At 39.5% G+C, this 25,002-nt stretch overlaps 2 protein-coding genes across 3 annotated transcripts in view; one reads left to right on the top strand and one right to left on the bottom strand.

Moving 5' to 3' along the window:
• Positions 1-1,008: 1,008 nt before the first annotated feature.
• On the top strand, positions 1,009-6,255 carry si:ch211-67f13.7 (uncharacterized protein LOC565426 homolog). Its single transcript, XM_059353308.1, has 8 exons — positions 1,009-1,535; positions 2,642-2,754; positions 2,832-2,938; positions 3,043-3,214; positions 3,309-3,423; positions 4,297-4,376; positions 4,466-4,554; positions 5,591-6,255. The coding sequence occupies exons 1-8, from the start codon at positions 1,041-1,043 to the stop codon at positions 6,166-6,168; spliced, it is 1,749 nt and encodes a 582-aa protein (XP_059209291.1). The 5' UTR covers positions 1,009-1,040; the 3' UTR covers positions 6,169-6,255.
• Positions 6,256-7,156: 901 nt separating this feature from the next.
• The window catches only part of LOC131988240 (proline-rich protein 36-like), a 32,892-nt gene continuing 15,046 nt past the window's right edge, over positions 7,157-25,002 (bottom strand). For both annotated transcript variants that reach the window (XM_059353335.1, XM_059353336.1), the window contains exons 3-8: positions 15,131-15,274; positions 14,916-14,959; positions 14,671-14,806; positions 14,123-14,230; positions 9,194-13,501; positions 7,157-8,101 (exon numbers count right to left, since the gene is read on the bottom strand). In XM_059353335.1, coding sequence (XP_059209318.1) covers positions 8,034-8,101; positions 9,194-13,501; positions 14,123-14,230; positions 14,671-14,806; positions 14,916-14,959; positions 15,131-15,274 — 4,808 coding nt within the window. In that variant the 3' untranslated portion in view covers positions 7,157-8,033. The remainder of the gene's footprint in view (positions 8,102-9,193; positions 13,502-14,122; positions 14,231-14,670; positions 14,807-14,915; positions 14,960-15,130; positions 15,275-25,002) is intronic.

The following is a 25,002-nucleotide window of genomic DNA, read 5'->3' as shown; positions in this document are numbered from 1 at the left end:
TTCATTTGGAACTGCTCTTAATGAATCACATTAAATTGCCCCTTGGTCTCCTTGGTGTTTATATGCTGCTGTGTGTATAATTTGTAAATATTCTTTTCTAAGTTTGACCTTGATGAGCAATATGAATCAGTAAAGAGACAAATTGATGTGCTGCACATTTGTAAATTTGTCTGTGAATAAAGTTTGTCAAAGAAACAAAGAAAAAACATGTTTGTGTCATTGTAATGTCCTAAACTCTGCCCCGTAGAAGATTTAGTCAAATTAAATTCATGTAACTTGGTATAAAGTACAGCAATGGTTGAGCTGCTCGTTTGGCCCTAAATCAAAGACATATTCGAGTCGTATGACTTGGCTGCGAGTAACAAAAATTATGATGGATTTGACAAAATTAAAAAAAGACTTGCAAGTAGTCTTCAACTTTAACACCAAAGACTTGTGACCTCATTTAGATTTTATCCTTTTAACTTAAATACTCTATATACCTTCCCCAAAGCCTAAAGATTCAAAGTATGTTATTTTAAAAAGTCAGTTACAGTTCAATTATTTTTTCCTGAATAAACTGACGTTAATATTTTAATTGGACACTTAATTCCTCAGATCCACTTTGTTTGAAGACATCCAACCATCAAATCAAGCTGCAGGAGAAAACCATGAACAAATAAATATACACTTTAAAAAGGTGTGCTGTTCTGTCTTGTGTAGGGCTCACTGCATGGAAAAAATATGATCTTAAAAAAAGCTAAATAAAGAATAATATATATATATATATATATATATATATGAATCTGATTATTAAATAACTTTAAGGAAATTAACATTTAAAAAATACTGACTGCACCTATAAAGCGTTCATTCAGTCAGCTTGTTTTTTGTGGTGAATCAAGAAATGTATCTAAGAAATGTCTAAGCCACTGCTTTTAAATGTTGAAATCAACCAAACCAACTTATACCTTCACATGCTGCTAATTTATCCTGCCCGCTAATCACCTGCAGCCGCGTCAGAGCGCTGAGTTTATCCGCAGTTTGAAAGGGAAAGGTAGATGCAGTCTGTTGCGATGAAAACAAAGTGGCATCTTTATATGTTGTGGGGTGTTTTATCACTTGGCCTCCTCTGCTGTGCAGTGGACACTTCAGTTACCAGAAGGAAACAGCTTTTCAAACTGGACACTCCAAAATCCAAACCAGTAAAACTGTCAAGAACAGGCGACAGAAACTCCTCTGAGAGGTCACCTGCCGGCACGTCTCCATTGTCCCAGCTCAGTCCCCCCAGGCCCGTCCCTCCTCCGACACCGCGATCCACGCGTCCAGGGCGGCCCGGGGCAGGGAGCCGCTCGGCCCTTGCTTACCTCCCGGACGTCTCAGTAACCTGCTCCACGTCTGACCTCGTGGTGCGGGTCAAACCAGCTTTCTACGGGCTGGGCGCGGTTGCAGAGGAGCTGAAGTTAGGCAGCGCCTGCAAAAGCAACGGGGTCCTCAGACCATACGGGGACCTGCTTTTCACCTATCCTCTGACAGCATGCGATGCTGTGCGAGAGGTGAGATTTGTTTCATGGGCGGATTATGACACAGTGGAGCCCCTGGGCACAGATATGCAGAAGGCCCCACATCTCTATAGGAGCAATATTTTATAGCTGTTCAGCCTCTTTTCGTTGCTTTTTTTTACTTTTATTTGTGGTGGTTGTGCATCTTTCTGTCTCTTTGTGCTGATTTAGCATCTCTTTGTAGTTCTTTTGTGTCTCTTTGTAGTCCCTTTGTGGCTGTTTACCCATTTTCATTTCCATTTTGTGTCTCTTTGAAACTGTTGTGCATCTATTTGTACTACATTTCTTTGTGGTCAAGGCTGTTTTGCATGTTTTTGTAGCCAGTGCATATGCAAACATCTGTATTGATCCAGACATATAAACATTTTTTCCAGCAGTAATGCAGACACTACTGATGTGGAGACTCAAACTCAACTCAAACTCAAAGGAACTGAAGTTACAGAGTTCATATATATAGATTAATCAACACATTAAAATAAAATAAAAATTCGAAATAATAAAAACATAACACAGAATGAAAATCCAGATAATGAATGTCTTTTTCAGGTGTTTAACCCTGGATTATTGTAAGAATATTTAAGAATGATAAAATTGTATATATTTCTGATCCTCATTTGAGTAACTTTGTTGATGTCGCTTGTTCCTTTTTTGTGGTTGTTGTGAATCTCTGTGTCTCTTTGCAGCTGTTTGCAGGTTGAGTCTTTCTGTGTCTTGTGGTCATTTTGCATCTCTTGCAGTTGTTTGATGTCTCTTTGTAGTCCTTTTGTGTCTTTGTGGTTGTTTGCCCCTTTTCATATTCATTGTGAATTTCTTTGTGCTTCATTGAAACGGTTTTGCATCTCTTTATGCTCTATTACTTTTTTTTTATGCCTTTGTGGTTGCTTTATATCCTTTTATGGTCATTTTGTATCACTTTGTTGTTGTTTGGCCCCTTTTTGTAGTTGTGAGTCTCTTTGTGCCTCTTCTTACTCGATTTCTTTGTGGTCACTTTGATTCTCTTCTTTGATTCTCTTCCTGTTTGAGTCTTTCAGAGTGATATTTCATAGGTGACTCTCACTGTAGATCCCTAAAAACCCACAATCTCTGATCCCTCTTGACAGTCGCCGCCTGGTTTTCTGCTCTACAAATATGTGCTGCATTATGAGCCTTCTTCACAGCGCTTCCCAAGCAGAGCGCACCGGATCAAAGTCAACATTGAATGCCGTTACCAAAGGTTAGATTTCTCATTCCCCTTTTCAACATGTTGTGTGTGTAAGTTTGTTATTTACAGTTTCCAAAAAACCTGTCCAGGAACCATCACGTTTACCAGCTGACAGTGCAGCCCACCTGGGAAACTACCATCGTGCATAAAAGGCTGAAAGGAAGTCCAGGTGACTTCAAGATGGAGTTGATGGACGGTATGTTTAAAGAACTATGGATTATAGTGGAGAGCTGTTCTCTCATCAGCACAGTGTTTATAAATGTCCATTAAGTGGCTTCATTTGATGTGATTAACTCTCAGATTCGTGGAGCAGACTAGCCAAGTCTCAGGTGTACCAGCTTGGAAAGACTGTACATGTGCAGGTCTCTGCTCCTCATCTCCCAACTGGTGGGAAACTGTACATTCGGAGCTGCTATGCTGCACCGTCCAGAGGCTCTAAATCCCTCAAATACACCATCATTGACAATTTTGGGTGAGTATTATGGACAATAATGCACCCTACCCTTATCCTTGAAGTCATGATTTGCATGTGAGTGAGATTAACACCAGTTCACTGTCATCCACAGCTGTGTGCTGGACAGCAAAAGCCACCCAGGGGCCTCTCAGTTCATCTCTCGGACAGACGGCACCCTAAGATTCTCCCTAAAGGCTTTCCAGTTCACCTCTGACCCTGACACACAGGTGAGTGTGGGTAATAATTATCTGTATGGGTGGATTATGAGACAATAGGCAGTCACTTGAAATCAAAACACCACCATGTTGGCAGGAAAGCACTTCCAGCACAAATGTCTGCTAGCTGCTAGTTTCTTCCACTGCTTAAATTATACAGTAAAGAGTGAGCATGGTAGATAGCCGTTGTTAAGGCCAGGTAAATGGGAAGGCATTTTGTCCGATTCCTATAGTTCTTGAAGGCCAGGAAAATGGATAACTCCAACAAAACGAGCTGGAAGGGAACAGGACGCACAGGCTTTGTAGTTATTTAGCCTCTTTTTGTTGTTTTGTTTCTCTTCGTAATCATTTTGTGTCACTTTGTAATTGTTTTTGTCTTTTTGTAGTTATTGAATCAGATTTTTTTTTTTGCCTTTTTTTTTTTATGTCTCTTTGTAGTTGCTTTGTGTCTCTTTGTAGCTGTTTTGTGTCTCTTTGTAGCTGTTTTGTGTCCCTTTTGTAGCTTGGTCTCTGTAGTCATTTTGAATTTCTCTCGGTCTCTTTGTAGTATTTTTGTGTCACTTTATACTTGTTTTGTTCTTTTTGTAGTTATTGTTCTAAGTAGTTATTTTTGCCCCTTTTTAAAAACTGTTCTGTCTTTTCTGTATCTGTGTGTCTCTTAAGGTTGTTTTGGCCCTTGTCATAGTCATTATGAGTCTTTTTGTGTCTTTGCAGCTGTTTAAAATCTCATTTTGATCTCCTTTAAGTCTTTTTTATGTCGTTTTGTAGTTGTTTTGTTTCTTTGTGGTCATTTTGAGTCTTTTTCTGATTGGCATGTTTCTCTTTGAGTGACATTTTGTAGAAAAGACCTTGTGGGCTTGTAGTTTAACTCTGTTTCCGTTTTAGGTCAATATTCACTGCAAATTATTTGTCACATCTGAGGAACCAGGTTCTGCACACAAGTCATGCACCTACAGAGAAAACAGGTGAGTGTTGACACAATTCAATTTCCATTCCTGGACTATAGTTGACTTTCAGCTGTTTCCAATTGACCTGAGCACATTTTCCATGACAGATGGGAGGCCCTCACTGGTGATGACTCTATATGCGACTGCTGTGATTCACAATGTGTGACCTCTAAACCCCGGAGGGCCATGATGGAAGGTATGTTTTCTTTTTTCAATAAGAAAATATCCATGCCCCCACTCCTACTCGATATATTGGATTGTTGTGATTGTACAAATGTCATAATGTTAGCTGACAATTATCTTGGCCCCGTTGTTCAATGAAACATAATCTGGATCAGAATTATCCAGATTTGTAAATCCCATGTTTTGCTATGTAGGATCAGCTAATCCATTTTACTTTTGCGCCAGTTGCATCACCCTAATCCAGATAACAGAGGCCTGTTCCACAAACCCCAGTTTAACAATTACTCTAGGATTGTTTGGGTTAGTGTGACTTATTTTCAGTTTATTTAGTTTCAAACACCAAATTTCATATAGTTCAAGCTTAGACACTATGACTTATGATGGGTGCTATGATTTGCTGAATATGGAACCGAATGATGAAACTGAAAATGAGTCTTTCTCTTCAAAATAAGATTTGCAGGCTACTCGCTATGTAAACAAAAAGCAGAATAACCAGCGTGGGGTTACTTTAAATGTTTCTATTTGAAGTAACAGAAAACAGCAGGGGGAGGCAATGAAGTCATTGTTACAAATACAAAATGGTTAATGAAAGTTTAACTTCTAATATTTACTTGTATTATATATTAAGTTATTTTTGTTTGACATTGATGGCTTTTCAAGGGACTTATTTATGAGGACAAAATCCTTAATTTTATTTATATTGTAGGTAGTGTGATATCCACGTTATCTTCATCACTGTAATAGGTTAAAAAAAAATCAAGTGCAACATATAAAATGTACATACTGTAATTTAAAAGTTTTATGTTCCTGAAATCCACCTAGAATTGAGTTCTGCTGGGATTATGATCATTATTATCTTTTTTTTTTCTGTCAAAAGTATGTCGAACCAACTTAAAACAACACATACTGAAGGTTTGAACCAATGAAGGTTTAACAATTGATACAATCCGATCAGATTACTTCAGATTGGATGAACTCAGACTATCAATGAAAGAGGCCATATATTGTTATTGTGATCATTAAAATGGCTGTATCTCTACTTTTTCAAGGCTCTGCCAGCAGCGGGTCGTTGTTGGTCTCTGATCAGCCGTTGGCAGCAGAAGATGGTTTTCTACCAGTCAGCAGGACCAGAGAAGGCGAGGCCACAATACATCGCCATGTCAGTGACAACCAGTGGGACAGTACGGATATAGTGAAGTATGATGATGATTATGATGAAGAGCAAGACTACACAGATGAAGAAGAAGAAGAAAGTGGGGTTATCCTTGGAGTGATGAGAGAACCTGATGTAGATGAGTCAGGTTTTAGGAAGTGGCTCAAAGAGTCTGAAGTGAATTTGAATGAGACTGAAGAGGACGGGTCAGGGTCTGTCATACAATGGGAGAGTGAAGAGGAGGAGGGATTTGATGAGGTCAGTTTAAATGAGAAAGAGGCTGAAGTGTTGCGTCATCAGGTGCAGGTGGAGAAAATATCATCAGACCCACAGAAAGAGTCACAGCCACCGATATCTGAAGGTGAAGAACAAAGCAGGAAGCAAACAGGTGGAGGTGAAGAGCACGACGGGATGATGGTGTCCGAGGTGGAGAGTGATGATAGGGACATTACCTGGTATTTCACATGGAGGTAGCATTAGTTAATGAGTCGATATGCTCCAAGACTGTTGTACCAGAAGCATATTCTGATTTATTTCAATAAAAAATATGAAAACGCTGTTTCTTCTGTCATAACTTGCAACCAGACTTTCAGACACTACAGGCAAAAGTTTGTTCATGCATTGGTCAGCTATGAGATTTTGCTTTTTGCTTCCATAACATGTCTTCTTTCTACGACGGTGTATTTGGGCCATTGTAGGCAAGTGTAGGGAATATGAAGATTCGGAGAAAAAAAATCACAAAAATTATTTTACGCAGGGAAAAAATCACTTTGTGAGCCTGCAATGATTGACCTGAATTCTTTTAGATTTTTTACAATTTTGAATCCATTTGAAGAGAAATTGCAGCGAATTAGACCTACTCAGGAAAAAAGAACATAGTGATTTGGGTGATAGCTTTTGGGGAAAAAATATAAAATACACATTATGGTGTTTATTTTACTACAGTTTGTCTATTGGATCTGTAGATTTCCCCCCTAATTGATCAAAAGTTAGCATTAGTATATCCTATATATGGTCTTTATTCTGAAGGGTTTTGTTCGTATATCATTCATAGCCTGATTTATAGAACATTTTATTCCTAAAAACATGGTCAAAAATATATATATTAAATCCCCTCTGTGAAACATCATCTGTAGTTTCTCTAGATATTTCTTAAATGTTTTACTGTAACTAGATTTGGGTTTTTGAGCTTCAACATTATGAAAGTGAATATCAGCTGACATAAATCAATTATGCCATGTCAATGTAATTACTCCTGAAAAAATGTCGAACATTGGAATTTTTCACTCCATCTGAAATTACATTCTTGTGTGTATCATGCAGACTTCTAGCCTGGCTAACACCAGACTATTCTCAAATGAGGACTAGTTTTAGCAGACTTCAGGTTCAAGAAGAGAAAATGCATCAGTGAATATCAGACTAACAGGAAAATGTAAAGAAATCAGATTCTACTCAGTCAATATGACAATTTGATAAGTCCATAAATCTTTATTTTTTTCCAATATAAATGATTTATTTCATTACAGTGTCTGAAACCAGTTTGAAATATATTATAGTTCAACACAGAAATATCCCACTGTTTGAGCAATAACTGAGGAAAGGCAATGCCTCCATTATCAGTAACTAAAAGCAGCAGAAAATAATGACTAGTATTGCTTTACATGTCTGCTCATTGGTTCTGTGACATTAACAGTCACGCAGCTTTGAATCATAACAAAAGGACATGTGGGATAAATTTGGAAATGATTAAGAGCTATACAAATAAACTTGATTTAAATGATATTAGGGTGTAACACAACATTGCAAAGAAGACATTCTGTCGACCTTCTGAACACAAAATAACTTAAGATAATTAATATTTTTTAACAAATATAATTGGTGTGGAAACTCTTTTGGAGAAAAATACAGAACAGAACTGTTGTACAGATCCAGCATCACTGGATATGTTAAATGTACAAAATCTTGCTATATTTACAGATGAGCGCCCAAAAGTCCCAAAACCTCTGATTCAGCAGGACACAAGTGGTACAATCAATGTTTGACACTAGAGGGCGGTATATTCCCATCTCTTGCAACGGTAAAGCTCAGAAGACCCTCTGGCCAAAGCAAATATGCTGCATTCACTCTTAGTAAAAATTCAAAATGAGTACTTGAGAAAATTAAGACCCACACCATTAACATCAAAGTCAAAGGATTTAAAATCCAGGATTTTTTTTTTAAATGCACCCTTTGAAATAAGCATCTCATCTATCCAAACCCAGTTTCTTGTCTCTCACACAACTTGCAACAAGTCCAGTGTGATTGTTAAGACCTTCCCAGGTCTCCTTCAGTCTTTACAATCATGTCGATGGTGTCCCGCCTACTTCAACCGTACCTGCTGTGCCGTTTGTTTTCTCCGCAGCATCATCTGAGGTTGGAGAGTTTAGGCAGAGTTAGTTTAATGCTGAACAGAAGAGTTGTACAATGACAGCATGGCTCTAGACATGATGGTGCCGTTTTTGTGGTTCACCATTTTATTTGCCCAGACTGAAATATCTTATATTAATACTGGATGGGCTGCCATTAAAATTAGCATTAAAATTCAAAATTAGGGGTAATCAGTTAAATGCTTGTTTAATTTGTCCAATATGTTTGGTTTATGATATAGTTTTTGTTTTTTTCTTTTTTTTTTAAGATTATTTTTTGGGGCATTTTTGCAGGAGATCAACAGGAAAGGAAGAAGAGATATTATTTCCATTTTATGAAACTTAATACCTCTATTTCACTTTATTTTGAGGGAAATATTGTTTTAAGTTAAGTTTTTTACTCCACTACATTAAGGTGCCAGCTTTAGTTACTTTTCAGGTTGAGATTTAACAAAAAAAAAACCCTGATAAATTAAAAGTGATTAGACATTTTTTTATATTAAGCCTTTTAAAAGTTAAAAATGAGCCCTACCTTGAGAAAATTAAAGTGCTGCTTACATAAATGCATCAATACAAATAATTTAATAATATATTTAGAATATAAAAAACAATCTGAGTGGGTCCATTTTGCAAAATGAGTACTTTTGCTATTTTAAGCACATTTTGATGCTAATACTTTTGTACTTTTACTTGTAGTGGAGTCATTTTACAGTGTGGTACTAGTACTTTAACTTAAGTAAGGGAACTGTCCCTTTAACAAGTGAAACCAGGTACAAATAAACTGTATTTTTCTATGTTTACTGAATTGATTCATATTCATTTTGTCATTTATTTAGATCATCTCTGACTTGCCTGTGAATTACAATTTGGGAGCTGAGGTAAACTGTTTTTCTGACTTGTTACCCATAATTATGGTCAAAGTGATATGACGTGAACGTGTTGCCACTGTCATTTCGAGCATTTTAGTGTGCTGACATTAATATTTAGCTTAAAGCATTGCTGTGTTAACGTGTGGCTGTACAGACATTTAGGCTTGTTTATCATTTCCAGTCAAATATTGATTAGATTTATTTCGAGTGAATAATCTCTCTTACCCTTGATGCTGTCTTGCTGGGCTTCCTGTCCTGCAGTGTGCTCCATCCCTTCACTGGTTTCTATCTCTTTGCCCTTCGTTTTGGGTTTCCTTGCAACAGGTGGCGGCACCTTGACTCCCTTCTTCACCGACTCTGCTTCACTCGCCACCTTCTTCTCCGGTTCCGGCTTGGTCTCAATCACCACCTTCTTGTTGCTCTTGGAGAAGATAAAGCTTGCTGTGCTGGAGGGGGACTTACGGAGGTCTATTGGTGATGTGGGTGAGTGCAGACTGAGGCGGGATACGGGGTTTTCTTTGGATCTGGCTGCTGTCCTCAGGCGGATGGCCTCCTGCAGGTTCATGGAAGGAGAGGCGGTCATAGCGGGAGGAGACTTTTTGGTCGGGGAGACGACTGTGGATGAAGATGCAGGTGGAAGCAAAACAGACTGGGACTTGGGCAGAGCTGGTTGCACAATAACTGTTGCAGGTGGAGAGGTGGCAGGTGGAGAGATGGATGTTGGAGAGGTGGGTGTGGGACAGAGGATGATCAGAGACCTTCTGATGGGCTTCTGGGGAGCTTCAGCACTGGCAGATGAGGTTGGGACTGGATCTCTGGGCTCCTGCTTCCTCATGGTGACCTCAGCCTCTGGTTGCTCCGGAGCTTTAGGAGGCTCAGGGCTGCTACTGACTGACCGCAGCTTGACCATCTGCAGGAGGGAGGGGGTGACAACAGGAGTGGGGTTCTCCTTGACAACAGGGGCAGAGGTTGGTTCCAGGGTTTGGGTTTCTGTGCTGGCAGGACTAGGCTGCTCCTTAGTAATAGCAACTCCCTGCACAGGTAAAGGTGGAGGCAAAGGAATGTGTGCAGCTGGAGAAGGAGCCGGTTCTTGAACCTTTTCTGGTGAAGAAGCTGGTTCTTGAGCCTTTTCTTGAGAAGGAGCCGGTTCTTGAGCCTTTTCTTGAGAAGGAGCCAGTTCTTGAGCCTTTTCTAGAGAAGGAGCCGGTTCTTGAACCTTTTCTGGTGAAGGAGCCGGTTCTTGAGGCTTTTCTGGAGAAGGAGCTGGTTCTTGAACCTTTTCTGGTGAAGAAGCTGGTTCTTGAGCCTTTTCTGGAGAAGGAGCCAGTTCTTGAACCCTTTCTGGAGGAGAAGCCGGTTCTTGAGCCTTTTCTGGAGAAGGAGCTGGTTCTTGAACCTTTTCTGGTGAAGGAGCCGGTTCTTGAGGCTTTTCTGGAGAAGGAGCCGGTTCTTGAGCCTTTTCTGGTGAAGGAGGTCGGATAGAGACTTCAGATGGTGAAGAAGGGGAGGCCTCCTGGGTTGCAGGAGCATCAGTGTTTGGGGGTACAACCTGAGGTTGGTGTAGAAGCTCTACTGGAGGTGCAGGGGGAATACTCTGAGGGGGAGTGAGAATAATGTCATATGAAAGTTGGTTCACTTCTTGTGGAAGATCAATCTCCTGCTGTGATTTCTGGGGTTGTGATATTAGGGGTGGTGGAGGTGGAATACTTTGTGGTGGAGTGAGCTTGCTAACAGGCGTCACCTCTTCAGGGGTGCTCTCTTGAGAAGGTGGAGGAGAAACCTCTTCAGTGGGCAGAGTGGAGGCCTCGATAACCAGAGGAGGGGAGGGCTCTTTAACGGGTGAAGAAGATACCACAGAAACCAGTGTGACGGAGACGTCTTGAACAAGTGGTGGAGGGGCTTCTTGAACCAGAGGGGGGGATTCTTTTGGTGGTGGAGGAGGAGAAACCTGTTTAAGTACTGGAAGCAGTAAAACCTCTGCAGGTGGTTGTGGAGGAGACACTTCTTTAAGTGGTGGAGAAACTTCTTTAGGTGGTGGTGGAGGAGAAGAAAATTCTTTAGGTGGTGGTGGAAGAGGAGAAAATTCTTTAGGTGGTGGCGGAGGAGGAGAGACTTCTTTAGGTGGAGGAGGAGAAACCTCTTTGGGTATTGGAAACAGTAAAACCTCTACAGGTGGTGGTGGTGGAGGAGGAGGAGAAACCTCTTTAGTTGTTGGTGGCAGTAAAACGATTACAGGTGGTGGTGGTGCTGGTGGAGGAGAGACTTCCTTTAGTGGTGGTAGAGGAGTGAACTTTTTCATCGGAGGGGAGGGGGACGCCACTTTAACGGGTGGAGGGGGAGCCGTATAAGATGGAGGAGGTGGGATATTCAGGGGTGTGACTACGGCCCCCTGGGACGTACTGGTCTTCTGTGGTTCAGCCTCTGCGGTCACCCTAATGGATGGCACCTGGACAGGTATGACTACCACCCCTTCACCGAACATTGGCGGAGGCGGAAGAGGAAAGTCAACCTCATCTGGCCTGTTGAGACCGGCTGGTGCGAGTGGTGGAGGTGGTGGGGGCCAGGACGACTCGGGAGACACAACAACAACTGTGGTCTTTTTGGTGGGGGGGTTGGCAGGGTGGTGCCCCGGGGGAGGAGAGGGGGATGGAGGGATGCGTGCTAATGAAATGGCAGGTAGTGTATCCATGCGAGTCTTCTCCTCTGTAGTTGGCATGTTTGTCTTTTTGGCTTCTTCTGCTTTCCCTGCTGCCAGCCTTTCTTCTCGTTTCTCTGCAGCCTTCATTAACATCCCAGCTATTAAGTCTCTTCCTCTTACCTTCTCAACTTTTTCTGTCACATTGCTATTTTCTTTCAAATCAACTTTCTGCTCTGCCAGTCTGTCATTTTGAATCTCTGCGCTCAAAATCCCACTTTCTTGAACTTTGGTCGTCTCCGACACGTGTACGGATCCATTAGCCGGATTCTTGTGTTTTCTTTCTACCACCAAACTCTTCACGGAGCCCTCTGTCGACGCAGAAGGAGACTGTCTCTGCTGTCTCCTGTCTTTTGGATTCTTCCTTATGATGGCTTCAAGATTATCAGGTGCCGGGGGTCCCAGCAGCAGCTCTACGCTACGCTTGCTGTGAGCCCATACTTCTGGAGGAGGGGGTGGGGGTGCATGGACTTTTGGTGGCAGAGGGATGTTGAAGAGTTCTCTCAAGGCCCGTACAGAAGGGCTGACGGTATCGACTGTGGTGTCAGGTTTAACAACCTCTGGCTGCGGGACAGGGGCGGCAGTTGAAGCGGCAGAGCTGGACCCTGGAAACAACCTTTGAAGCTTTGCTAATATGCCTCTCTTGTGTCTTGGAGATGAGCTGTGGGGCTGTACGGGTGTGCCATCCTGGCTGGAGTAGCCACTGGACGGGGAGATCACTTTGCTCAGCTTATCCTGAGGTGGTTTCTGTTTCTCCTGCAAAGCATCAACCTCAACCTTTGCAGCTTCGTCTGCCTTCTGCGCCTGCGACCTGAAGGGACTGAATGACAGAGAACCCGGAGAGTCCTCCAGAGAACTGGTGTCAGCATGGTACCCAGGGCTGTCTATGGCTTTGGAGGGCACAGGAGATGATTTGTTTTTCTCATTTTCGTCACCAGAAGCTGAGATGTTATGAAGAGAAGATTCCTTTGAGTTGATTCTCACCTCTGCCAGATCACGTGACCGTCGCTTCATCTTATTATTGTGAAGGGAATAGGAGCGGCTCGGAGGAGGAGGAGCCCTCTTGGGCTTCATGACAGAGAGGCTACGTGAGAACCCCTCTTTCTTATCCTCGTCCACTTTAGCAAGGAGCTTCCCATTGGAGGTGTATTTTGGACCCTTGCTGAAGGAGGAGACACTGATTTTGTCTTCCTTAGCAGACACATCTCCATCCTCTGTCCTCTTCTGTTTGGGGGTGCTGCTCCTGGAGATGGTGGAGGAGTCAGATACCAAGGTCTCTGAGGACTCTGAGTTGCTCCAACAGGAGCTGTCGGACATATTGGGAGGGTTGCGGGAAGCGGAGGTGATGGTTGAGGCCCTGGAAGAAGCCCGGGAGGGGGCCGGGCTGGACAGCAGCAGGCTGCTCTTGCTGACAGTGCGCACGCTGTTGCGACTCCGCCCTCGGCTGATTTCCACCACCTCGATGGAGGGCGGCAACACGGCATTGGGAATGATTTTGGACATGTAGGGGGCCTGTGGTGACATGGACATGACGGGGCTGGGCGGCTCCTGCTGGAGGCTGTTGGCAGTGGTCATCCAGGGAACGGCCAGGGAATGAGGCCTCTGCCCTTCTGACATGTCAGGGCCGAGGCGGTGCAGCAGGGCCAGGTCGTCCTTATGAAGGGCAGCAAGTTTGTCCAGTTGTTCTTTGTTGAGGGGATGGACGGCGTTTGTTTCCTGAAGGATGCCGCTGGCTCCCGGCTGTGACCAGTCACTGCCTGGGCTCAGGTCACTTTCACCGTTATAAAACTGTTCCTCATCTAACCTCTGAGCCTGTGTCCAACCTGTTCTGTCCAGGCCTGAGAGAGGGCGAGAGAAGTTCACAATTATTAAAAAATGGACATTCACATAATAAAAAATTCTAATTATTGACCTTTCTTTACCACGTTTATTTCCTTAATTTCTAGTGATATTAGTATTATGTTATTACTTGTACTTTTATTATCATAATTATTATTATTATTATATTTAAATATTCTGTTGCAATCATTATTATCTTCATGAGACACCTGTCTCACCCACAATAACACAAGCATTTTCTGTTTTATCAACTGTGTCATACATTTTATATACAAAAACATTTGTTTATTAAATTATTTTGTATTTACATTCTTTCTCTTTGCAGCCCCTCTTTCTATCCTTTCTTCTTTATCCTTTTCAATTTTAAATAAATACATTTTTTGAAATGGCCATTAGAAATTAAATAATATCCTAATGTCTGTAGGTTTTAACACCCTCTGATCATATTATGTCATCTTGTAATGTTATATTGCACCAATACTACTAATAAAATAGAAATAGACATACAGTGAAGTAATCTATCATCTATATTTTCTATTATTACTATTTTCACAATTTAAAGTAATTCACATTCAAATGTTTTTTTTGTAGGCAGTACATTAAAATGATGAGCTGCATACCCAGTTCTCTCTGAACGTGCTGTGGGATTCCCCCAACAGTCTTCCTGTGTCGTCTCCTCCTTGTCTTCTCTGACTTTTTCCCGGAATTCAAGGGCCTGAATGTTGATCCTGGGCAGACAGAAGCATGAAAAGAGATACAAACATAATCTATTAATCCTTAAAACCTTTAATTTAGAGTGGATACAATCTGTACATCTCTCCCATTAAATGATTAAATTGTCATTTAATGAGTATCCATCACCATATGTTGTACAATATTTTTATTTATTTATGCAATTTTATTTCAGACATGATACAAAACCAAAAATTTAAAAAACAACAACTCACAAAATGAAAAAATACCCAAAACACTGAAATTAAATGTGTAGGATATTTATATTCAAGTGTTCAACCATATATAAATCAGTCAATTTTACATTATATACACATCTACCTACATCAAATTTAATCATATAAATGAATCCTAGGACACATTTACTTTTCCATACTATAATGAGCAATAACCATGGTGGCATGTAAATAGTATTTTAAGCTTGTGTGGCAGTTACCTTGCCGGGTGAGTCCAGAGCGGGAAGATCTCGTGGACACAGATGATTGTACGGAGACAACAGAAGTTGTGTCAGCGATGGTGCTGTCTGTCATAAACCCTCCACCTTCCCCGTCTGTGTGGACTGACATTGTGGACTGACAAAAGGAGAGAAAAAGAAATGTAAAAAAAAAATCACTTCTAGGAGATTGCATTTGGTGTAAATGTAAGAAAAAACACCAAATCTGGGCCTGATGTGTCACTTACAATTGTGCTTTCATTGTCCTGGAACTCCACTCCGTTATTGGTTTCTGCAAGGAGAAAAACATTTAACTGCAGATTTATATTGGTATTTCATTTAGCAGTGTTTATATCCTCTGGTGCACACCCTCTTGAGCAACATGCAGACAGTTGCTGGCATGGCACTCCTCTAATTTACTGCACAGATGTTAATAATACTGTATCACTAGAGTGCTTTGTACCTTCCTGCTGCATCATTTTCAACCCCTCCAGGGCCTCAGTGTGAAGGTTCTCCAGGTATTTAGGCCTGCTGGCCTCGATGAACACGTTCTCCTGGAGTATTGGGGGCGCCTCAGTCTTGTCATCGTCAACTCGCTTCGGGACAGCTTGAAGTAGAGAGAGAGAGGAGAAGAGGATCAGTCTGGATCAACCCAAAGCTCTGTGTTACTGTAACAGTAGATGAGGGGGCCATATGGACAGGATGAGAGCATTCAGGGGTCTGCCACGCACGTTTAAGCACAAGAACAGTAAATATGTTGAGGGTTAATTACATGAGAGTGTGCGAATTAAAAAGGCTGAACTTGTTCCTTCCACTTACGCAGGATTTAACTCTAGTGACTGTCAGTGACTTTTAAGAAGGGATTATCACATCAAAAAATCTAGCGTCAGACACGTATGCTCAGTATTACGATTTTTCTTCTATCATAAGTATCATTTAATTAGACTAATAAAGATACAGACTAAATTGTTGTCGGATCAATAAATGTTTCACTAAGTAATTATAAAAAAACTCAAATACCATGTCATAAAGCATGGATACTATTATGGCGGCAAAATCATAACCATGATTATTTATGGACAATATTGAGATCACAATTATTTAACATGATTACTCAAGGACTTTGGAAACATCATGTATTTATTACTCAATAAAAAAATAAAAAAATATATATATTTTTAACAATGGATTTTATTGAATAATTAAATTGAAAAACATAAAAAAACGGACAAAAAACTGTAAATAAATAAAATGAATATAATAATTATATTTGTAATAAAATTATTTTGATTAAAAAGGCAAAATATTTATCAAAATACCATGCTGAATTAAGTGTTGTGGCGCTGCAAGAGTTTCCAACCTACAAATTGTATTCAGACGTGAGAAAAAAATATGTTTGGTACGGATCCTCCACAAAAAAAAATCACACCATGATCACTTTAATATATAACCATTCAAATATGTGAACATGTCTCGTTATTAGTCGTTTTGCTTGTTCATTAAAAACAATAAAATAAAAATTGTTGATCATAAAAAAGGAAGTGCAAAACACTTGATTGATTATTGAAAAAAATGTAAGTAAAAAATGTGATAAAACCAGGATAAAAGACAAAAACTGGCTTAACATTTGCTGACCAGCTGGCATGTGATTGAACTCTGTGCTCCATGTGGTGTCCTCACGCCTCCAGGACAGTCTGGGATCAATGGACTAACAACCTGCTAAGACACTTTTATGTAATGGTGACAGCTGCTCCACATTTAGCCACCTACTGTACTCTACTGTACGCACTGACACCATGACACCATGCTGGAATTAGCCTCGTCAGCTCAGTGATCGCTACTAATTGTTCCCACTGTCTCTTTTGTAACAGCATTAGGGCTGTCCATGATAAGCAATTATCTATAAATATGCACAATTCTAACACCCTTTCCAATTTTCCTGCAATCTGAAGTAGATGCAAGACAGTAGAAATCACAGCGTGCTGTATATCATGAGAGTAAACATAAGCTGACAGTAGTTTTTATGGTCCTCAATGACAGTGAATGACCACACTTTAATGACTTTACTGCCTGTCGTCGGCGAGCCAGTTGATCCAGCCCGTCCTGGTCATACTTGAATAGCAGTTTCAACAATCAGGGCAGGAGTCACAAACCAATCAGGTCTTGTAATTTCAAATAATTGTGCTCACCTTTCCTCCTGAAGAGAGTTGGAAAGCAGTCAAAACTTGCACTGGAGTTATTAGTCAGAAGCACCACCATTGTTTCTTGCAAAATAATCCAAAAGAACACAAAACTATGATCCTAGTGGTGTTAAAGGAATCTAAAGGTGCAGTCCGTGACCTTTAAAAAAACATCCTGGAGAGATGACGGCAGGATGATAGTGTTGCTTGTTATTGATGAAGTTGTCGTTCATGTCCATGTGGAGTGTTGACGGCCTCTACAGCCAATCAGAGCTCAGACACTAATCCTTCACTGCCTAATTCCTGCCATCCCTCTCTCTACTGCCTCTCCCCCACTTGCTGCATCCCACTGTTGCTCCCCATCTGCAGGCACACTCGCCCCGGATTGGTCAGTCCGGGGGGGGATCAAACTGAGATCATACATGTAAACATTGAGGGGAGAGAAAGCTGTTGTCAGGGATTTGAGGTCTGAGGGCGTCACATTTGAGCCACAGCTGTTAATAAATAACACTGCACTGTTTTGTTGGATTATACAATAATTTTCACTATAAAACCCTCCTAGCACAGCACTTTCTTGGACTTCATTATGAGACTTATAACTTTATTGTTTTGCCACAAGGGGGAGTAAGTGAATTAAAAGAATGTATTCCTAAAACAAGATTAAAAACATGTTTAAAAAGAGGCCTGCAGCTCCACAGCACATGGCCACACATGAGAAATGTTCCCTATTGTTGTTCCAGCAGCTCTGCATTAGATTTGTTACTGTGCAGCAAGAATACAAAGGATGACAGAAGAGCTCAATTACTCGATTATGTTTGAATTTTATGATCTGGAGACGCATTAAATAACCTTTTTTTATTTGTTTTTGAGTCAAAGTTCTGTTGTTAAAACAATTTCTTCATCTTTTGCCTTTGTTTTCTATTTGGGACACCTCAAACTAACAAGCTAAAGGGGGTTTGTTCACTTCCTGGTGTGCTGAGCAGACTTGACGTGGAATGTATGCCATCTGAACAAATGGAAAACATTCCCATGGTCGGGATCCTACCGAGTGACTCAAGACAAAAGCAGTTTACAAAGAAAATAAAATAAATTAATTGCATGTGTTACCAGTACATAGTAGAAATAGATTTCTATCTGAACAGGATCTGAACATATCTATCTGAACATAATTTAGTCAAATTGTGGTCTGATGTTTATCCTTATTTTGCAAATAATAATGGACTACAGCAGCCTGAAATAGTAACATAAAGTTGAACCCTTGGTTTCAATAACTATTTAAAGTGACCTCAACAATATGATCACAACAGGAATTTCAGACCTGAACAAAACATTTTAATTATGTTAATATTTCAGGAATGTCTTTCATGAATTGGCTCTCTTCCGTTTATATCACAGAATTTCAATTGATTTCAGCCCTGACCTCAGAGAGATTATTGGGCTTTTTCCATAGTAAGTGTATAAACTACATAAATACTGATCAACACGTAAATTGGATGGGGGCAGCAGCAAAATGTATTTTAACCATTAAAAAGATCCACTTAAAAAATCCATATTAGTTTAACTGTACGCTATATGTAGAATAATTTCACTGTTTTATCTTGCATCAGATAGTTCTTTCCAACAGCAAACTGAAGTCGTTCTATGTTCTCTTTAAAGCCACCAGACTCTTTTGACAAAACCAGTAATTTAACCTTGCAAATCAGGGGACATGCTGGTCTACTGCTGTCTCAATCGGTTCGTTTAGGTTTAAACTGCAGTTCCTCAAATGGCCACATGAGGCTGCCTCAAAAGCAAGTCAATCCCCATAGACCCCCACGTTAAAATGTCCAACTTTACAGCAGAAATAAAGAAGTTTAGAGCCTGGTTAAAAAAAACATGGTTTGGGCCTCTCTGGCTAATTTCAAGATTCATGACAACTGTATGGGGGGATTTATATATAGGCTAACTAAAAATTTATATTAAGGCCTAAAGTTATGCATAATTAAGGGCATGGCCACTTTGAGTGACGGGTGGGTGACATCACAGATGGCGTGTTTCAGCAACCAGGCTTTATTCAGCCCACCTCAGCTCACCCACACTCCACCTCTTTGCCATATTTGGATTAGCTGGGATTTAGGCAGGCACTGCCAAATGGTGATGGCTGGAGTCACCAGCCTTGATCTTAGTTTTGGCTCTTCAGTAAACCTGAAGGTGATGTCACTTGTGGTAGATGACATCCAAATTTTATATTTCTGTGATTAGCTTTGTTATTGGGAGGCTCTGCAGAACCCAAACTGACCCCTTAAAACATAGAAAACATGTTTTTTAGTTTGTTTTGCTGCGTTTATGTGCATATTAATTCTACGACTTCCAACTGCTAACCTCAAAAATTAAAGTAACAAAAATAATTTCATACATTAAAACGCATCGTGTTTTCAATTAGTAACAGTTGTTGAAGATTACTGACAACAGATCATATATAATAGGATCTTTTTTTAAATCCATTTTGCACAGAAAAAGGTAAAACTAACTGCATGGTTAAACTCATTCATGAGCTAATCTGACCTGTAGTGGCTCTTTTTAGGTCATTTTTTAAAAGGTTCACATACTATTTCCTATTTGGATTTTTAATGCTGAGATTATTTAATAAATATCCCATTTCACAAAGTAATTATTCAAGAGTTTATTTGTCTATTATTGTGACTTTGATGAAGATCAGAGTGCAGTTTATGGATAAATTGTGCATAAATGTAGGTAATTCCAAAGCGTACGCCTTTCTTGGCACTCTCTTTTCTATATGGATGTAAACAGAGTTGATGTGAAGGTGAAGTCAGTTTAGGACAACACCTCTCTGGTAACCATGATAGCTGGAGGCCTGGAGAGATGGGTGGGGCACGACTGCACATTAATGAGAGCTTCACATTATCACTGCTTCTGTGATCACATTGTAATTGTGTTCAAATTAATCACTGACATATTAAAGACACCATCTGTCACTGGAGCTGACGTATTATCGGGCCGCTGGTGATTATGTATGAACCCAGAACGGATGTTTACATCTCGGATTTGGATAAACACACTAAATCTAATGGTTGTGATACTGAGTGACCAGTTAATTCAAGTCTCTACTGAGGAAAAACAATGAGTACAAAAACTAAAAATCAGCTTCGGGGGGGGGGGGGGGTAACTATTGGTGGGTTTAAAGTAGAACATTTTTAAATGAGCAAACATCTGTCAGCAAGTTTGTTTTGTTAAAATATGGATTTTCTGTCAGTAAACAGACAGACAGGTTCAGGAGACATGTTGCGTCATCAGCTACTGTAAACAAATTACAACCAGGCGGCAGTGAAGAGTGTTTATGATTTGAAACCATGGCAATATTCTGTATATTTCAGCTATGACTACACATTTCAGATTAAGAATGCTGATCTGTGAATTGGTTAAGGTTTAAAAAAAAGAATGGCCAAGAACTAACTTGAGAGATCAGAAATTTCAGGGGGTTTTCCACTTTTTCATTTTTATTTTTTCATTTTATTTTCCAGCAAAGCTTTGAGTCATAGCATTAAAATTTCACATTTAGTAAACTAACTAACTGCACAACATAAACAGTTAATTCAGTATCTTAATGTTTTTTCTTTCTTATTTAATTGATTTATTTTTATTTTCATGAGGTTTAAATGTTCTTTTCTAGCAATTCTAGCAAGTAAATGCTGAATCCTTACCTTTATTTATATATTTTTCTACCCATAAGAGGCCAAAACTAATTTATTTGCCTTTAAAACACCCACGTATGTTATTTCAAATGTAAACATCTCTCAAGGTTAGGGCTGAGTGAATAATCAAATGTTATTTTCAATTACATTTTGGCTTTCTATGATTATGAAAACAAGATAATTGAGAAAAAACAATCATTGTGTCGCTTTCCGTCTCACAATAACACTCTTGTTTTGTCTTTACAGTGGAATTTGTTGAATATAGTTTATCAAAATGTTGATTATATGTTTATGAGTTTTCAGTAGGCTGCTTGAACCATTTTCTACAACAGCTGTGATCAAATTTATTTTGGTCAAATTTATTTGTATTTATAATATTTATATATTGAATATTTATGTTTAGTAGTTTCATTAGGTTACATTAAAACATATTGGACCTTATTTATTGTTTTATCTTATTTATTTTTTATGTATAATTATTTTTATTTAAATAGATACATAAATATATTTATATATAACATGTTTTTCAGTTATATTATATCTTAGGTTCAAGAAAATCCTCTGTTAAAAAGTCAAGAATTTTCTAAAAGTTGATTAAATTCATTATGTTTCAAAAGCCAATAAGTATTTGTCTTAAATTATAATGATCTCAGTATTGACACAAAATAATTTATCATTATTTATTTTTTGCCATATTCAAGCAGCCCGAGAAAAAATACTGAGAATATGACCTCATGTCCTCTGCCTGACAGATACTATAGCACAGATAAATAAGGATCTGATAATGTTAATCCAGGATGGATATTTAGTTTAGTAAAGTTTCTGTAAGTATCATCTAATCCTTTACTTAAAAAAAAGCAGAATTTCATTGACCAGAGACAGCAGAGGGAAAGACGAGTTGGAGCCTCAGAGTAAATGCTGTTAAAATTCACTTTAAAGAGCAACAGTTGCCCGCTGCTCAAAACACACGCTGACAAACTAACTCTGACGTGATGTGACTCTACCTAGAGCCACTTCATGGGAATCAAACACATGCACAAACCCCACACACACCTAGCGTCCCTGCCCTAACTTGCCCCTCGCTCTTGTTTTGCACCACCAGGCAGACAGCCATGCAGAGACATTCTCTCCGGCTCTGAGGGTGCTGTCTGCCAGGTGCTTAAGCCTCCCTAATCAGCCCAAACCCAACTGAACGCACTGTGATGACAGTGGGAAAAGAGCTGGAGGCTCACTGCGTCTCTGAGAGCCAGTATGTACAGTCTCGATACACCTACTGGACACATCCTGGTCAAAGGTTCTGTGCTCCATTGACTATTTTCACGCTCTTGGTTTTCAATGAATTAAATATAAACATCTCAGCTGAAAGAAAGGAAGGATGAAGTGTGGTGTGACAAGGACAACAATCCAGGAAACCGATACACCTGCATCATCTGGCACGCAGGGTTACACTCTAATTCACGGTCAGACAACACAGTCTGCACGCCAGCAAACCAGCATGTATCACATACCTCCAGAAATACACTCTGCATACACACAAAGGCACACTATCACTATTATTTTGCAGGTGTCCTCTTTTTGCACCACACCTAATGCCATTACTTTACATCCTGAACTTTCCAACATCTATCTCTACACAGTTTAAAAGGTTTTTGACAGGCTGAGCCATAAGAAAAAGATCCCATTAAATACTGTACAGGAGAATGTAAAATATTCAGGCCTGCTAGTGCCTGTTTAATGTAAGCAAAGTGCTACTACAGGCTTGTTCTATGAGTGATTTAAGACAATAAGGACAACTCCACAGTCCTATTAGTAACAAGAGTAGAGACACAAATAAAGGACTTGGTGTATTTACAATTCTCTGGAAGTTACAAAGTGTTAGTTAAAGGGGGGATATATTGGCAGAAATTAAATATAATATTCATGTTTTAATTAGTTTATAATCACCTGAAACCAAGCATTGTTGAGTTTTTGTTAGCTTAGAATGAGCCTTTCATATTTATCCACCAATAACAACACTGTGATCGCAAAGAAAACTGACTGGCAAAAAAGACTACTTTCTCACTGACTTTTTCTTTATTTTACTGTTGAAATAATTTCTCGATGTTATAAGAACCTGTCATTCAAGGATAGGCAAGTATGAAAAATGTGTATGTAAATGTATAAAATCTAAATTAAGACTTTTATTAGTACCTTTTTGGTTTTGCAGCCCGCAGTACAACACAACATGTTGAAAACAGATTACAACTCTTCCTGTGATTAAAGCCTTCTCGTGAATTAAAGCTGACTTCTGATTCCTTTTGCAACCAACATTCCTGCACAATCGTGTGTGACGCTAGAGTGACGTGTTCTGATCATAGACTGTATATAAATAAGATGATAAGAGGTCTAGAGAAGCAAACTGCTGCAACATATTTAGCCATGCTAGCTGTGTGGCGGTATTGGTAGGCTACTCAAACACTTTGGTCAAGACATACATATCTCAACAATTTTTGGATAATTTGCTGTGGCATTTTGGTTCAGACAGGTAAATTAATCCTAATGGCTTCAGACATTAAGCCTGGCTTTTTTTCTAGCTCCACCAGCAGGTCAAAATATGACAAAAGGACTCCAAAACTGATTATATTACCAGCAGCCTTAGCTACCTTTAGCGCTAATTAGCAATTGTTAGCATGCTAACAGACAACACTTGGATGGAAGATGGTGAATGCTAATATTAGCATTTAGCTCAGTACATACAGCTTCTAAGAACAGCTAGCATGGCTGTAGACTCTTGTTTACCATTAATTCTGCATCTTCAGAATAAATTAAATTGTGGATCACTTCCCTATTACCTCTGGGTGCTAAAATATCAAGTTATGCTGATGTAAACTGGGCAACTCCCTCAATTATATACAAACAGGCTTATCACAGCCCAGTCCTTGAATGCATCCTGAAAGAACAGTGTGTTCTCAGAGAGGAAAACAAGAAACCAACTCTGTATTTTACCACGACTGAGGTAAAACCAACCAAAGTTATCTTCACCAATAGTACAGTGGATTTCTACCCTCTGCAGCGAACCCTGTTGCTTAAAAACAGCCTCATTTGACAACAGAAGTCATGACTGGTGACTCACAAAACTTTCCAAGCACACTTTTTTCAGTGTCTCTGCAGACTTGCCACAGTGTGTTGGCAAACATTTTCCTTCTGTGACAATAGCCGGTACAGTTTGTGCAAAGCCACAGTAACATATCTGCACAGATTGACAATGAAACAATGCATGACTTCATAAATAATAACTGTTGCTTTTGGCTGTCCTGCTTCCGTAACAGTGACACCAAACGTTAAGAGGATTGCAAAGAATAAAAGGAACTTGATGAAATGAAATTGGAGTTCATTATTCAGTTGGGACTAGAGGGCAAACTGGCACTTAGTAAACTTCTCAAACCATTTGAGTGACCTAAATATGATCTACTCTGCCATTCAGGCCTGGCGACTCTTCTCTTATTGAAATAAAATCCTAGTAAATGCCCATAATCCCTGTGATTATGAACAAGCATATGTGTGACTGTTTACTATACAGATAGTCAAGTCCTCATGTACAGAAATTCCCACGACGTCAACTGGATTCTCACATGACACTTGAGTCTGTACTTGTGTTGTGTCAGCTCAATTTTCAGGTATATTATACACAAAGTAACAAAAAGTACCTGGAAGAAATTAACCCCATCCTCGCTCCACTAGGGTGTTCTAAATCACAAAAGCTTGTGTCAGAATCAACAAGTGCTTTTCACATAAAAGCTAAACACCTCCCTGACATGACAGTGTATAAAAAGGCGGACTGGCTGATTACTTCCCGCGATAATGTGAAGAAAGTGAAACTCACAGTTTTCTCAAACCTGTTCTCCTGCCCTTCGCTGTTATTGTGTCATCATCACAACACAGCTACAATAACGACAAACACACAAAAGTAGTGTTGTAAACAACATTAAAGGTACCATTTTTAACAGCAGTATTATTATTGATCAAATTAACAGGTTGGTTGAAAAGTTTGTTGTTGTCTCTGGCCTCTGTTTATGTGTCGTTAGGGTTCTTCTAATCTCATGTGTGGGTTTCATTTCTCAATAAACAGATGCATTTCAATACATTAAAATATCATGGAAAAGTCAATTTCCAGTCATTCAAGTGAAATAGCCCCAACCAAGTATTGAGTGCATATATATGGACATACATTTCCATATAAAACACTTTTTAAAATTAGTCTTTTGGAAATGTTTTTCGAGACTCTGAATTTTAGGTCTTCATTAAATGTAAGCCATAATAATTATAATTAGGAGAAATTAAATACATTAAGACATAACATGTTTCATTCTGTGTGTAATGGATCTACATAATATGTTATTTCCACTTTTTGAATTGAATTACTGACATAAATAAACTTTTCTATGATATTCTAATTTATTGGGATGCACCTGTATTGTGTAAAG

This window comes from Centropristis striata, chromosome 16 (assembly GCF_030273125.1).
Source record: "Centropristis striata isolate RG_2023a ecotype Rhode Island chromosome 16, C.striata_1.0, whole genome shotgun sequence".
NCBI lineage: Eukaryota > Metazoa > Chordata > Actinopteri > Perciformes > Serranidae > Centropristis > Centropristis striata.
Note: the sequence above shows the minus strand (reverse complement) of the source record. Positions and strands in the feature narration are given on the sequence as shown.